Genomic DNA, 13,781 nt, shown 5'->3' on the forward strand with positions numbered 1-13,781 from the left:
GGATAAGAAGAGGTTACGAAAAAGGAAGAGCTAGAGATTATCACCTCTTGAGGAGTAAGATAATAGAGCTGTTGGAATTAATTTGGAAAGGAGATGGGATTTCACTAGATTCGAAGAGGAATATTATAGTTTCTCTTTACAAAAGGGACGACCAGAAGATGATGGAGAATTATACAGAAGTATCTCTCTGCTCTTACGGCGTACAAGATTTAGAAATAGAACAGATTAGGAGAAGAGGTAAAAAGTGTAAATTTGTTGGCGGAAGGTCAAGCAGGTTTTAAAAAAGGTAGATCAACAATTGATAACATTTTTGTTCTAAACTATGTGGTATAGAAAAAAGTAAGTAAGGATGGAAATGGCCGGAGGTGCACGCTCTATTTGCGAATTTGTAGGCAGCATTCGATAACGTGGAAAGAGAGACGATTTGAAAAGTAATGAGAAGAAAAGTGAAAGAGTAGTTGATAAGAGCGGAGAAAACCTATAAGGAGACAGAAGGTGATGATAAGGATAAATCAAGGAATAATGGAAAGTTTATGCGCGAAGAAAGCTGTGAAACAAGGCTGTGTAATGAATCTACTCTTGTTTAACATGTACATAGCGGAAGTAGAGGAAATTTTGAGGGGCGTATGAGGAATAAGTAATGTAAGAATTTAGAGTTTGGCGTACGCGGATGATATAATATTACCTGCAAATAATAGGGAAACCATGTTGAATATGATGAACCTATTTAAAAGCCTTGAAGAATGAAAGCTAGAGTTAAGTGCAGATAAATCAAAGATGTTAATGTTCAATACGAAAGGAAAAGAAAGGAAAGAGGAATGGAATTGAGGTGATAAGGTTATAGATGAGATACATACATTTAAATATTTATTATTCAACGTTTCACATTCAATAGGAAAGGAAATTATAAACATTATATTAAGAAACTGATAGTGAGCCGATAAGAAAAAATTAACGGTTAAAAAGGTTTGGGCTCTGGGAAAGAAGATATGTAGAAGCAATTTTACGAAAAGGTGGATATTTTTTAGGTATCTAGTTTAATGTATTATGGTATATGGGGTAGAAATTTGAAATTGGGCAGAAAAGGCAAAACTAGAATAGATGGATTATGTAAGATGGTTGTTTGAGAGATTTTGCACGCCGAAGTATATTAAAACCAAAGAGCTAGGAATGGATAAACTGAGACTAGGTTGGGGCGTAAAGGCAAAATAATACGAGGATAGGATTAAAACAAGAATTAACGGAAATGTAATAAAGAATTGTTGGATTAAGACTGAGAAATATGAATGGATAGAATTATATGAAAAAGGAAAGGGAAAAAATATTACAATAGAACTGGGTGGGATATAGAAGCGATAGAGGTATGAGACAGAAAAAAGTCTGGAGGTAGAATTAATTAATAGAGAGAGAAACATCTAGAGAAAGAGGGGAAAGTAGAATTGTAAAGTTAAGGTATGATAAAAAATACAGAAAAATATGTGTAAAAATGGAGATCTAGGTCCTAAATATCTAAAAAATGAAAATTTAGATAAAACAACAGAGACTTGGGGCACTGATATATTGGAGGTGTGGAAATATGGAAGAAGTAAATAAATTCTAGTTAGAGGAAACGAAATGGAAGTGTGTTTTGCGAAGAAAGAGGGATATCTTAAAACATTATATAGGAAATTGTTTGAAATTGAATGAATGGTTTGTGGAACTAGGGACAAAGATAACATTATAAAAAAACTAAAGGAGAAGGAGTTACACGAGACAAGAGGTAGGACTATGAGTAAGTTGTGGAAAAAGTTATAGCGTTAATTAAAAGGGAAGAGAAAAAGGGAATAGAAATGAAAGAGGAGGTGAGAAAACAACATGAATTGTAAAATGTAAAAATGTAAATGCAATAAATAAAGGAAGTGCATAATACAGGGTTTGTTTGTAAAGTAATGCGACTGGCCGTTGCGCGGCGCTCCAATCGCCAACAGCGCACTCCCTGGCGGCGGAATTTGTGGTGGGGAGGTCTAAGCTATGCAACGCACCGGCAGTTGCGTCTAGGGAGTACAAACTTGCTGGATTTTTTGTCGACACAGTTCTAGTACGGGGGGGCGGGGCAAAACTAGAGGCAGCACCGTCGATCCCTTCTCCGTTCTTTTCTATTTTTTTTGCCTATTAACTGACGTAGTCACAATCACGTGGGAATAGATGCCATGCTGGTCTTGCAACTCTCGCCGTTCTCCGCTCGCCCAAGTCGCACAGTCTTGCCGACATCAGCTGTTTTCCTTTTAGAAAACACAGTCGACACTTTTAACACAAAACGACACATTTCGCTTTTCATTCACAAACTTAATCGACACTTTGACTCGATTCAAGAGGAGAAGAGTCTGAGACTGTGTATGAGTGATAACTTTGTGTCTTCTAAAAGGAAAGCAGCTATCAGCGAGACTGTGCGACTTAAGCGAGAATACGAAAGCAGCGAGAGTCGCAAGACCGACATAATTTTAATCATGATACAAAGATAAATATAAATAAATAAGTAAATATATGTACAATATATATAATATTGCAGCTATTCCCACGTGATTCCTCCCACTCTCGTCACGTGACTATTTTAGTTCACTAATTCAGGGGGAACAGAGCCAGGCGGCGTTACAAAAGTGTCTCCTCTTCTTTCAAAAGGAGAGTTTGTAACCCCTAAAAGTAAAAAATGGAGCGTTTGCTGGAGCAGCGCCACGCGATTAAATTTTCTTTTCACTTGGGCAAAACCGCTTCCGAGACGCTTACATTGGTTAATTTGCCTTACTAAGACGACGCCCTGTCAAGGGCTCAGGTTTTTCGGTGGTTCAGTGAGTTCAAGAACGGACGGGAGTCCGTTGAAGACATGGAGCGATCTAAATGCCCTTCAACAAGTGGTTTGGACGAACATACTTTTGGTCAAAGTACAGGTGACAAAAATTCAAAAACAGCCACACGTGATCCTCACTGCGTCAGAACCCGGACGCGACTGCCGCTCGGTGCGTTGCTTAGCTTAGATTCCCCACTACAAATCACGCCACCAGGGCGCGCTGCTAGCGACTGGAGCGCCGCGCCGCAGTCAGTCTCATTACTTTATGGATAAACCTTGTAGATAGTAAGGTACATTATGTAGGATAAAGTATTACTTATCTAGTCAAGCTGTAGTAGTCACTAGTTGTAAGGTTAAGATAGGATTAAGATTAGACAGTTTTATAGGTTGGATCAAATGCACGGAGGAGGTGAAAAGTATGTATGCATGCATGGATTAATTAAGGTTTTTTGTTTGTAAATCAAGTCTCTTCTTGATATTGTAAGCTGAAACAAATAAATTCTGTTCAAGTAATTGGCTCGATGGAGCATTTAATAGTATATCATCTACATCTATATGATATGAAAAAAGGTAAAAAGTGAGAACAGCCTTCTACTCTAATATCTTGTAGCAGCAATATCCTTCTTAATATCTTATAGGAACAATATCAGCAAGAATAAAAGATTATTATTCTAGGATACACTCAAAATTGTATCCGCCATGGATATAAATTGTATGTAAAATTTCAGGTAAATTATCAAATGAGATCGTTATTAGTTTTTATTAAAATTTGACGTTAGATGTTACACTGGTGATGACCTGATCAAAACGTATAGCTTTGTTTTTAAGAATTTCTATTATACACTGCCCAGCAAAAAAGGTGCTACACCAAAAATTTAGGAAAAATTTACCAAACTTTAAACGCTTGTAAAACCGGAAATATTTATGATACAGGGATGATTCAAAAACGAAAGTAAAGCTTGAAGCCTGTACTTTGAGAAACTTTTAATGCCGATTAAGAGGCATGATCAATTTGCTAATTGCCAATAACGAAAACTTGCAAAATTGAAAAGTAAAACGTGAAGTTTTTAGAGTTGCATGGAGTGAAGCAGTTGACGTAACTCAATGAGGTAAAAAGCACGTAAAAGTTTGAAATTTTTCTTTTAAAATGCGTTTTTACGGAACTCGATACGATAATTTTTCGGAAAGTTATCCCAATTTGTAGAATAATTGATTTTTACGAGATAATAATAAATTATGAATTGTAATTCCGCCGTTATCAATGCAAATCACAACAATTTTGTCGAGGACATGTTGTTGGTTTGAAAACATATCCGTCTGTATGTGTGCGTGCGTGCGTGCGTGCGTGCGTTTACTTGCATATCACAAGGTTAAGGACCCTGTGGTTTGTCAACTCCACAATATTTAGAGACTCCAAACCCTCTTTGTGGTATATGTGTGTGCGTGCGCGCACATATGCACTGATAATGGGTATAACCTCCTCGTACGTGTATTACTTCATTCATACAATCAGGCATACTTCTTATTAGTCTTTTAATTTTATTCTGCGTTATTGCATTCCATTCGTTTTCAAGTACTTTTTGAAGTTCTCGCAGTGTTTGAGGAGCGGGTACGTGATTTTGTACTTTCCTGGTTATCCCATAAGTGTTCTATGGGATTTAAATCTGGACTATTTGCTAGCTATTCGAGTTAGTTTATGCCAACTTCATGCAAGAAATCAAGCATTCTTTTCGCAATATGTGGTCGAGCATTGTCTTGCATAAAGAAGAAATTCTCTCCAATCAGACACCGCCGACAGAGGGCCGAGTGAAGAAGCACTTTCTCGTAAGAAAGGTTTGTATACAATGTAATAAATGTAATTAACGCATCGCGAAAAGTCTAACAAATTTTTGGCTGTGCGTAAAGAAAACCTTCATAAACTTGTGCTGTCTTGGATAATAATTTTTTCTAAATTTTTTTTTTTTTTTTTAGGCGTTTTGTGCGACTTTACTTTAAATTATAATTAAGTGTTTTGCCATCACATTACTGATCAATTATGACGACGATAAATCCTGAAAAAGCTGCCTAAGTTGTTGCTTTAATTGAAGATGGCAGAAGTTGAATGTATGTTGCTGAAGCATTTGATTTGTTATTTTCAACTGTGCAACGTGCTTTCGCCATGTACTTAGACCAATTCTTTCCAGAGAAGATTTGGTTTGGGACGACCTCGTTGTACCACAGACAATGATGATCGATTCATTGTTTTAAATTCATTAAGAGATAGACACCAAACAGCTGTCCAAATTCGAAATAATTTAAGGGATTTGCAACATGAATGTATCCGTTGACACTGTTTGGAGAAGATTAGTGGAACAAAATCTGCTTTCGCGTAAGTCAGCGTCTGTATCTTTGCTTACACGTCGTCATCGTGTAGCTTGACTAAATTTTGCACATGAGCGTAGAGACTGGACTTACGCAGACTGGAGCAAAGTACTCTTTAGCGATGTAAGTCGTTTTTGTCTCCATTCTCTAGATGGACGAGAACGAATTCATCGTTGCAGTGGAGAACGATTTGCAGATTGCACTATAAGTCAGAGGCGTAGCTACAATGGAGGCGATGTAATAATTTGGGCAGGAATTTTAGCAAATGCTCATACAAATCAGCATTTCTTTGACAGGAACATAAACGCAGATGTATACGTGGAAGAAGTACTCATTCCATACGTTGTTCCGTACGCACTCTTTATTGGAAAGAATTTCTTCTTTATGCAAGACAATGCTCGACCACATATTGCGAAAAGAATGCTTGTTTTCTTGCATGAAGTTGGCATAAACTGACTCGAATAGCCAGCAAATAGTCCAGATTTAAATCCCATATAACACTTATGGGGCAAACTTGGTAGGAAACTACGAAATCACGTACCCGCTTTTTAAACACTGCGAAAACTTCAAAGAGTTCTTGAAAACGAGTGGATTGCGATAACGCAGAATGAAATTAAAGGACTAATAAGAAGTATGCCTAATCGTATGAATGAAGTAATACGCATACGAGGAGGTTATACCCATTATTAGTGCATTTGTGCGCGCATGCACACACATATACCACAAGGAGGGTTTAGAGTCTTTAAATACTATGGAGTTGACAAACCACAGGGTCCTTATCCTTGTGATATGCAAGTAAACATAAACACACACACACGCACACACACTCACACACACACGAACACACACACACACACACACACACACACAGACGGATATGTTTTCAAACGAACAACATGTCCTGGACAGAATTGTAGTGATTTGCATTGATAACGGCGGCATTACGATTTCTAATTCATTATTATCTCGTAAAAATCAATTTTTTCTACAAATTGGCATAACTTTCCGAAAAATTATTGTATCAAGTTTCGCAAAAGTGCATTTTGAAGGGAAAATTTCGAACTTTTACGCGCTTTTTATTTCATTAAGTCACGTCAACTGCTTTATTCCATGCAACTCTAAAAACTTCACGTTTTACTGTTCGATTTTGCAAGTTTTTGTTATGTCATCGGCTATTAGCAAATTGATCATGCCACTTAATCGGCATTAAAATTTCTCAAAGTACTGGTTTTAAACTTTACTTTCGTTTTTGAATCATTCCTATATCATAAATATTTCCGGTTTTATAAGCGTATAAAGTTTAATAAATTTTTTCTAAATTTTTGGTGTACCGCTTTTTTGGTGGCAGTATATAAACATTGTTGTTTAGCAAAAACATCTGACTAGTTTGTATACTTCTTCATTATATATTGTAAAAATTACAGTTAAATTACTTACTATAACTGTACAAAAATGTAACGTTACATTCTTTTAAGTTTTAATGCGTTTTCAAAAGAGACATTATCAGTCTTGTAGCACAATTGCTTTTAATGTAATATAGGACAGTTTCTTTAGATTCATGTAACCATTTACTTGCAATTACGCATGTACCATCATCCGGCCAAATGACGACCGAAAATTGTCAACACACAGAAACACATACATAAAAAATAACATAAATAAATAATAAAAGTTACTTACACATGTTGCATTATATAACACCAATTTTTTATAGTCATATCTTTATTAAAAATATGCTCGTAATTTTCTGTCGTTTACAGCACATTCACATTAAAAATGAAAAACAGAATGCATACCAAACGTATGGCGAAATATATTAACAATGCAATTTCTGATTAACTCTGCTTTTTAATTATTATGCTCCTTAATTTTAATTCAAAATCAAATTTGGCAGCTGAAATTTTACTCTAATGAATTTAACGAAATATCTCACCACTACTTTATTGTTGCCCACCACAAACGAGTAAAAAAACACAAACTATCTTTAACGGCAGGAATAAGAATGCATTTTTGGAGAACCTTATTAAGAAACCATACTTTCTTTAAGTTGCGATATTTTACAAAGATCCATATTTGTGGAATTGATAGGAAATGTAAGAAATCCTAAATGTTTTTAGATCTGTGTCTATGTGCCACGAAAGAAAAAAGTAATTTTTGAGAGGGCGATTATTTCGCCATCAATTTTTTATTGAAAACAATAATTAGCTTCTGATATGGAAAGTGTCAATCAGTGTATGATCAAATAAACTTCTACTATATCTCATCACCTTCTTCATAATTTTTTGGCTTAATTCGACGCATTTTTCATCATTTATGTTTTTTTGTATAAATCAGCTTTTCCTCTCAATGTTTCTGTTGTAAAGTTACTGCAGTGGCATGTATGTTGATCTTGAGCGACCTTTGATGACACCTAAGTAATTTTTATGTTTAAACACAATAAAATTACTAAGAACTTGATAATATTGGCGTTCTGTAGTTAAATGATAAATTACATAAATGTAATAAGTGACAAATTCATTTCTAAAAATATCCGCAGAATAACGAACAAATACGGAAAAGGAAGACTGCTATTTCAATCATACTGTCCTTTTCAAGTAAAAGTGACCTTGAAAGAATGTACGCATTGTAGAAATAGTGTGTAGATTTTATTCTGACAAACGGAACATTTTTAATCCATTGTACAAAAGAATTCTCCTAAACCTTGATATTTTCTGAAATAAATTGCGAAGTTCTTTTGCAAAATTTGATCAGAATATTAGGTTTAATTTCTATTACTGAAGAAAGAAGACAGTATCGCGTGCTGAAATTTATTCTCGATTTGACCGATTTTTTATATTGTATTGCAAGTTCTTTCACTTTTTTGCCTTAATTTACCTCATGCTTATTTTCTGTTTTATTGTACAAATTAAACCATTTAGTAGATAGATATTTTCGATTTATATCCACCATATTCTAATTTCATATTTAATTGACTTTATTGACATATATTGTGCAAATTTTTGATCTTGCAAAGGATAAAAACGTTTGTTGCTTGTTAAATTTTCTGTTGGCTTATATATTTTAGATAAATTAATATTCAGCATATTCCAAAGATCTCATAGGAGCAGTTTTATTTGTATATGGTCATGAAACGTGTTAAAATTATTGTATGAAATGTAAAATATTCCAAAAACGATTGATGCCCAGTTGCGTGATATAGAGATTGATACAATGATTTCCACATTTTATTTGTGTGGTCGTTGTTAGAATTATTTACATTTGCACATACAAATTTTCTAAAATATGTACATTTCACGAGCCGTTAATTTTTTTTATACTGCGACTTTCAAGATTTTTGTCAATGTTGATGAACTACTGATGCTTTTCTGTTTATATGAACTATAATATTAATAATTTTATTTGTAAAAACTTTTTTTGAAGATATTGCAGATTGATAATGTTTCCATTCTTTATTTAGGCACTTTGTTGTGAGCTGTAGCTTGACATTGAGACAAAAATGTTTTGCTCCATACTGTTATTTTTTGTCACAAAAGTACTATGGTTTCCCCTTCCGATTCACTTTTAATATTTACTTCGTCATCGCTTTCTCTTTTTTTATAGTGCTCTTTTAAATATAGATAGTCATAAAGTATAGGTATAAAAATTCAATTGTTTTTCAGCAATTTAATTATAAAAATTAAAGTATAATTTACCAGTTTTATTATTATTACCGAAAATTTTATGACTTATACTTGGTTTTGTTTTAAAAGTCTTCATCGTGTCTATCTGATGCCGCCTAATTGTCTGAATCTGACTGAATGTAATAATTTTTTTAAATACATATTGTTTTGTTTGTTACTCAATTGAGTAATGTATGAAACAAATTTACAAATGCAAATTATATATTAGTATATATTTATAGACAGTAAATTAATAGTTGATATTTAAAAAATATAAATCAACTTATAATTAGCTCTTAAAACTACCTAGATGAAATTAATCCTAACATAATTTTATTTGCCTCAAAAAATCACATACCGCATATTTTCTTACTGATTGAATTTCTTGAAATTAATATACAGGATAATTCATATAACGTGAGAATTGCAAAAATAACAAAAATAAATCTTTTATTAAAAAAAATATTTAAAATATTTAAAATTTTTATTGTATGAATCATCTTGTATATCATCTTTCAAGAAATTTTTTGTACGTAAAAAAATGTATGCTTTAATGAGTTAGAAAGTACTAGAAAGGTTAGATTTTATTTTATATTATTTTATATTTATTTTTTATTGTACTTTTTGTTTGTAATCAATAAAAAAATGAATTTGTTTTGTTTTTATTCAGTGCTTCTTTTAGTTTCAGTTAGGGAATTTTTCTTAGATGTAATCGAGGAAAATCAGTGAACTTTTTTCTCTTTTACTAACAGCCTTGATAAACATGTTTTTGTTAGGTTATTACTTTTTTGAATGAATATATATCTATTATATGATTATAAAATAACTTTTCTTACTTTTAGCATCATCGTCAAGTGCCACTAGCTCCATTATCAATCTCGGTTCTCCTAAACCTGAAAAACGTCAAGCAAATTCTCCATTACCACCGCCACCTGAGGCAACCGCAGAAGGCTACGCGTCTATTGACAAAAAGAGTAAAAGTGACGACAAAGGACTGAGGTCCTCATTGTCACCAGGTAAATCACTCGAGGATATGTACGCAAAGGTAATAAAGAAGAAAAGAGAGATAGAGGAGCAGCAAAACGATACTCATCCAAGTTCCAGTAATGGTTTACATTCCGAAACAAATACTAAAAAACTAAGTCTTATCGAAATTAGCCGAGCATCATGGTGCAGTCACGAATCTGTGGAAATACAGAAGAAAGAACTTGACGTTGTACATTATTCTATTACTGGCAATTCTACTATAAATAACTTTAACGAGGAAAGTAATAACAGCACTTCCATAAGAATGCCTAAAATTGATATAGATGTGACTTTGTCGCGCTCAGAATTTGATCACGAATACGAAGCTGTTAACTCTAGCAATATTCAGGGAAATTCTATCGCGAGAGTCGTCGCAAACTTGTCCAATCCAAATTATGAGTCACTGCGTTCTCAGTGTTCACAAGAGAATGATTATCAAAGCAATTCTATATCTGTGAAGAGTAACGCGGACGTGTATTCAATGCCGTTTAAGCACCGACAAGTGAGTAATGCCAGCAGCGACGATCCCGGTTACGAAAAAGTGCGACTGCGACGGCGAGATGAGTTGAATCAAGACATGGATTCAGAGCCGAATTATGAAAGTATGCCACACGACACGAACGAGCCAAATTACGCTTCTGTCTGTCGACTTGGCGACAGTGATACAGATCCAAACTATGAGTCTGTGAATCACGTCGATCCGAATTATGAAAGTGTGAAGTACATGAGTGTCCCACAGAATGAGGAACCACCGTACGAGCAAGTGAACAATTTTTCATTAGATGCAAATGCGGACGGTTACGAGAAAGTGAAAAGTAAGAACAAAATGGACGTTGATTATGAAAAAGTAAAACTAGATAATTTTGTGGAAAAAATTAGCAATGGAGGGGATACCGACGATGAGCAATATATTCAAGTGTAATACTGTTATTTTGTATTTGTATAAAATATGCATATAATTGAACTACTTAGTATTCTTTTAATATATTTTAAAGTATTAAAAATTTAGGAAACAAAATTACATATTCTCATACAGCATGAGAAAGATGGCAGAATCATTGTAGAAATATTTTATTGCAACATTGTAAAAATGTTGTGAATTGTCACTGTAACGTTGTAATAACGAAAAAAATATCCGCTTTTAAAAATATTGCAATATAATGTTGCAGTGATATTACAACATATTTGTTTAAAAATGTTTTTTATATCATGATAGTTACACAAAACATAGAATATTTTAGCTATAGTGGCAAAATACAATATAACAGATTCGTAAAATTGACAATAAAAACGAAAAAGAAAATAAGCCAAAACATTGTGACGGTACGCTTGTTTTGCTCAAAATTCACATCACCGGAATAGGGTGAAAAAACGAGAAACACCAATTAGTTAGATTGAAAAATAAATGCTTATTTAAAATACAGGTATCTTACATTAGATAGTACATTCAATGACTCGTTGGATCGATTGTACCGGGTGTCCTATAGCGTTTGGTCAGCGCTGAATCGCAGACTGGTCTCGGCGCGGAGCAAACGCGTTCGGATTTGTAGCTAGGACGGACACGGACTTATAGCTACATTGCGGATTGCGCAGAGGCGCAAAACGGACATGGACTTGTAGTCTCATCGCGGGTTACGCGGAGGCGCAAGGCGGGTGCGGATTTATAACTAATGCTTTGCGGCGAGGCGTACGGAATGTAGCAGATCGGAAATCAGGAGATTACTTGAGAGCGCTCAGGTGGCGATCCTTACACCGGGAGCACCCGCCGGGAGCGAGCCGTACGACGAATGTCTTAGGAGCATCCACCATTCTTGGAGAGGTTTTACGGAAGAGGATTTGGGACAGGACTGAATGCCGAATGCTCGACCGGGCCAATACTTATACTTGTCGGTTGTAGGCCAACGAGTTGCACGACGCGGACGGCTGCCACCGGTAAAAAAGCCGTCTCGTGTGGAGGAATTGCGAGTGAGCACTTCGAGGCGCGCATGGATTTCGCAAGCGCAAGCGAGCTCTCCGAGTTACACACGTTTTGCATATCTAGTAACGAGGCATATTGTCTCATTACTCTCCCTCTCCCTCCTCAAGCAAGTGCAAGCGAACGAGGAAGGTGAAACATACACAAAAAACCTTTAGGCATTATTTCTTTATTATTACATGTAATATTTACTTATTATTACATCCTTAATTTATAGTTCTGTATCTAGTACCGCTGCATGGTGCTTACGAGGTTCTTCAGGAAATGGATGACGAAATGACCGGCGGGTATGTGCCCGGTGGCGGCGACCCTTGTGTGCTGCGTCGTGTGGTACTTCGATGATCTTCGTCGGTTGTAATGATGCGTCTCCGCATCGTCCTCCCTGGGGCCTCGAACCGCTCCCCTGTCCGACCGATCACCCGCCGGACAGGCAAACAGGCGCTGTGCGCCAATAAACGTCACATATACGCGCGTTCGAACGGCTCAATGAACGTGCTATTACCGTGCGAACTCCGCCCGCACGCGCTCTGGGCCGTACGCTCCTGGCGTTGGAGCAACGAAGAGGCATACGTGCGAGCGAGAACACAACACCGGATCGATCTCGGAGCAACGGGGATGCTGTGTTCCGAGGAAAATCGAACTTCACCCCAGCATCTCCGACTCTCCGAGATTGGTATATAAGAGGGACGATTTTGTAGAGAAGGGACTTTTTCCTGATCCAGCTTCCGAGCCAGAACCAAAGAAATCCATGTGGTAGAGCGAGTTGTCACCGCTGAAAAGATCTCAATGATTTTTAATCCCGCTCTCCTTCCCGAGCACCCGAGAAATCCGCGTGGTAGAGTGAGCTTTGCCATCGTCGAGAGATTTCGACAATTTCGCCGCTTTCCATCTTATATAAAAGAGGGCCCTGTTATCGTGGTGGAGCGAGCTTTGTCACGGCCGAAAGATCTCGGCACTGGCCGTCTGTTACTCTGCACAGCGGAGTCCGCGACGATAACTGTCACCCAGGAGGGTAGAGAGATCTCTGCCTGCATTGAGAGATCTTGAGGCAGCCGTCGTCATCATATCAGTGAGCTCCCTATTAAGGGAATTCTGCATTCTACTTATCGCAAGTCGCAAGACAGAATTCCGGGAAGTCTACCGGCGTGCCGTCTACGCGATGCCCCAACCCGTGCGCACCACGATCCGCGCCTTGAACCGCTCGCCGGCCAGCGTAAACAGAGTGACGGAATACACGTCGTAAATGAACACGAGCGATCGGGATAGCGATACATTCTGTAAATAATAACACCGCCGCGTTGTACATACCATTTCATTATATTATAAGATCGTATTATCTCGCGCTTGTGGCGCACATTTGTTTATAATAAAAGCTCTTTTTATACGAAATCTTGATCTCAGAATTAATTAATTCGGCAACCTTTCTTTGAGTCCTGGCTTCCCTGAGTTTGTCCGTGCTCGGATAAACACAGGTTGTTACATGGTAGATACGCATAAGACCACTGGCGGCTCTGTGGTACAAAGAATCTGGTCAGTTGCGTACGTCTGTCGGTTTGTTTCATTAGTTGGAAGATAGTTATCTATCGGTGACCATGGTTCTTCGGTCACTGTCGAGAGTTTGCGATTGGCGGGTGGATGGCGATTTTTTTCAGGACGTCCCGGGCTTAGGGTTGCTGATGCTGGTGTTTGCGCTTGATTGTCCGATGGGGGGGGGAAGGGGTTCACGCCTCCTCCGTGGTACAGGGTTTGTCCCGAGTTGTCATCGGAGGACCGCGATGGGGTGGGTCTCGCTAAGAACAGTGTCCACTAACCCTTTTATGACATCCTGGTGGGTCTCCTAAGTTGGATCCTGCAGAGCGCCACGATTTTGCGGAATGTTCTATTGCAGTTGAGGAGGTAAAACTTCAAAACAGCTTAAGTTGAAGTCTTGGCGATG

The 13,781-nt window shown here is 36.9% G+C and overlaps 1 protein-coding gene across 6 annotated transcripts in view; it reads left to right on the forward strand.

Moving 5' to 3' along the window:
- LOC105197515 overlaps nucleotides 1-13,234 on the forward strand; it is a 149,161-nt gene extending 135,927 nt beyond the window's left edge. For all 6 annotated transcript variants that reach the window (XM_011163936.3, XM_011163973.3, XM_039449614.1 and 3 more), the window contains one exon: nucleotides 9,687-13,234. In XM_011163936.3, coding sequence (XP_011162238.1) covers nucleotides 9,687-10,792 — 1,106 coding nt within the window. In that variant the 3' untranslated portion in view covers nucleotides 10,793-13,234. The remainder of the gene's footprint in view (nucleotides 1-9,686) is intronic.
- Nucleotides 13,235-13,781: the final 547 nt, after the last annotated feature.

Source organism: Solenopsis invicta, chromosome 5 (genome assembly GCF_016802725.1).
Source record: "Solenopsis invicta isolate M01_SB chromosome 5, UNIL_Sinv_3.0, whole genome shotgun sequence".
Classification (NCBI taxonomy): Eukaryota; Metazoa; Arthropoda; class Insecta; order Hymenoptera; family Formicidae; genus Solenopsis; species Solenopsis invicta.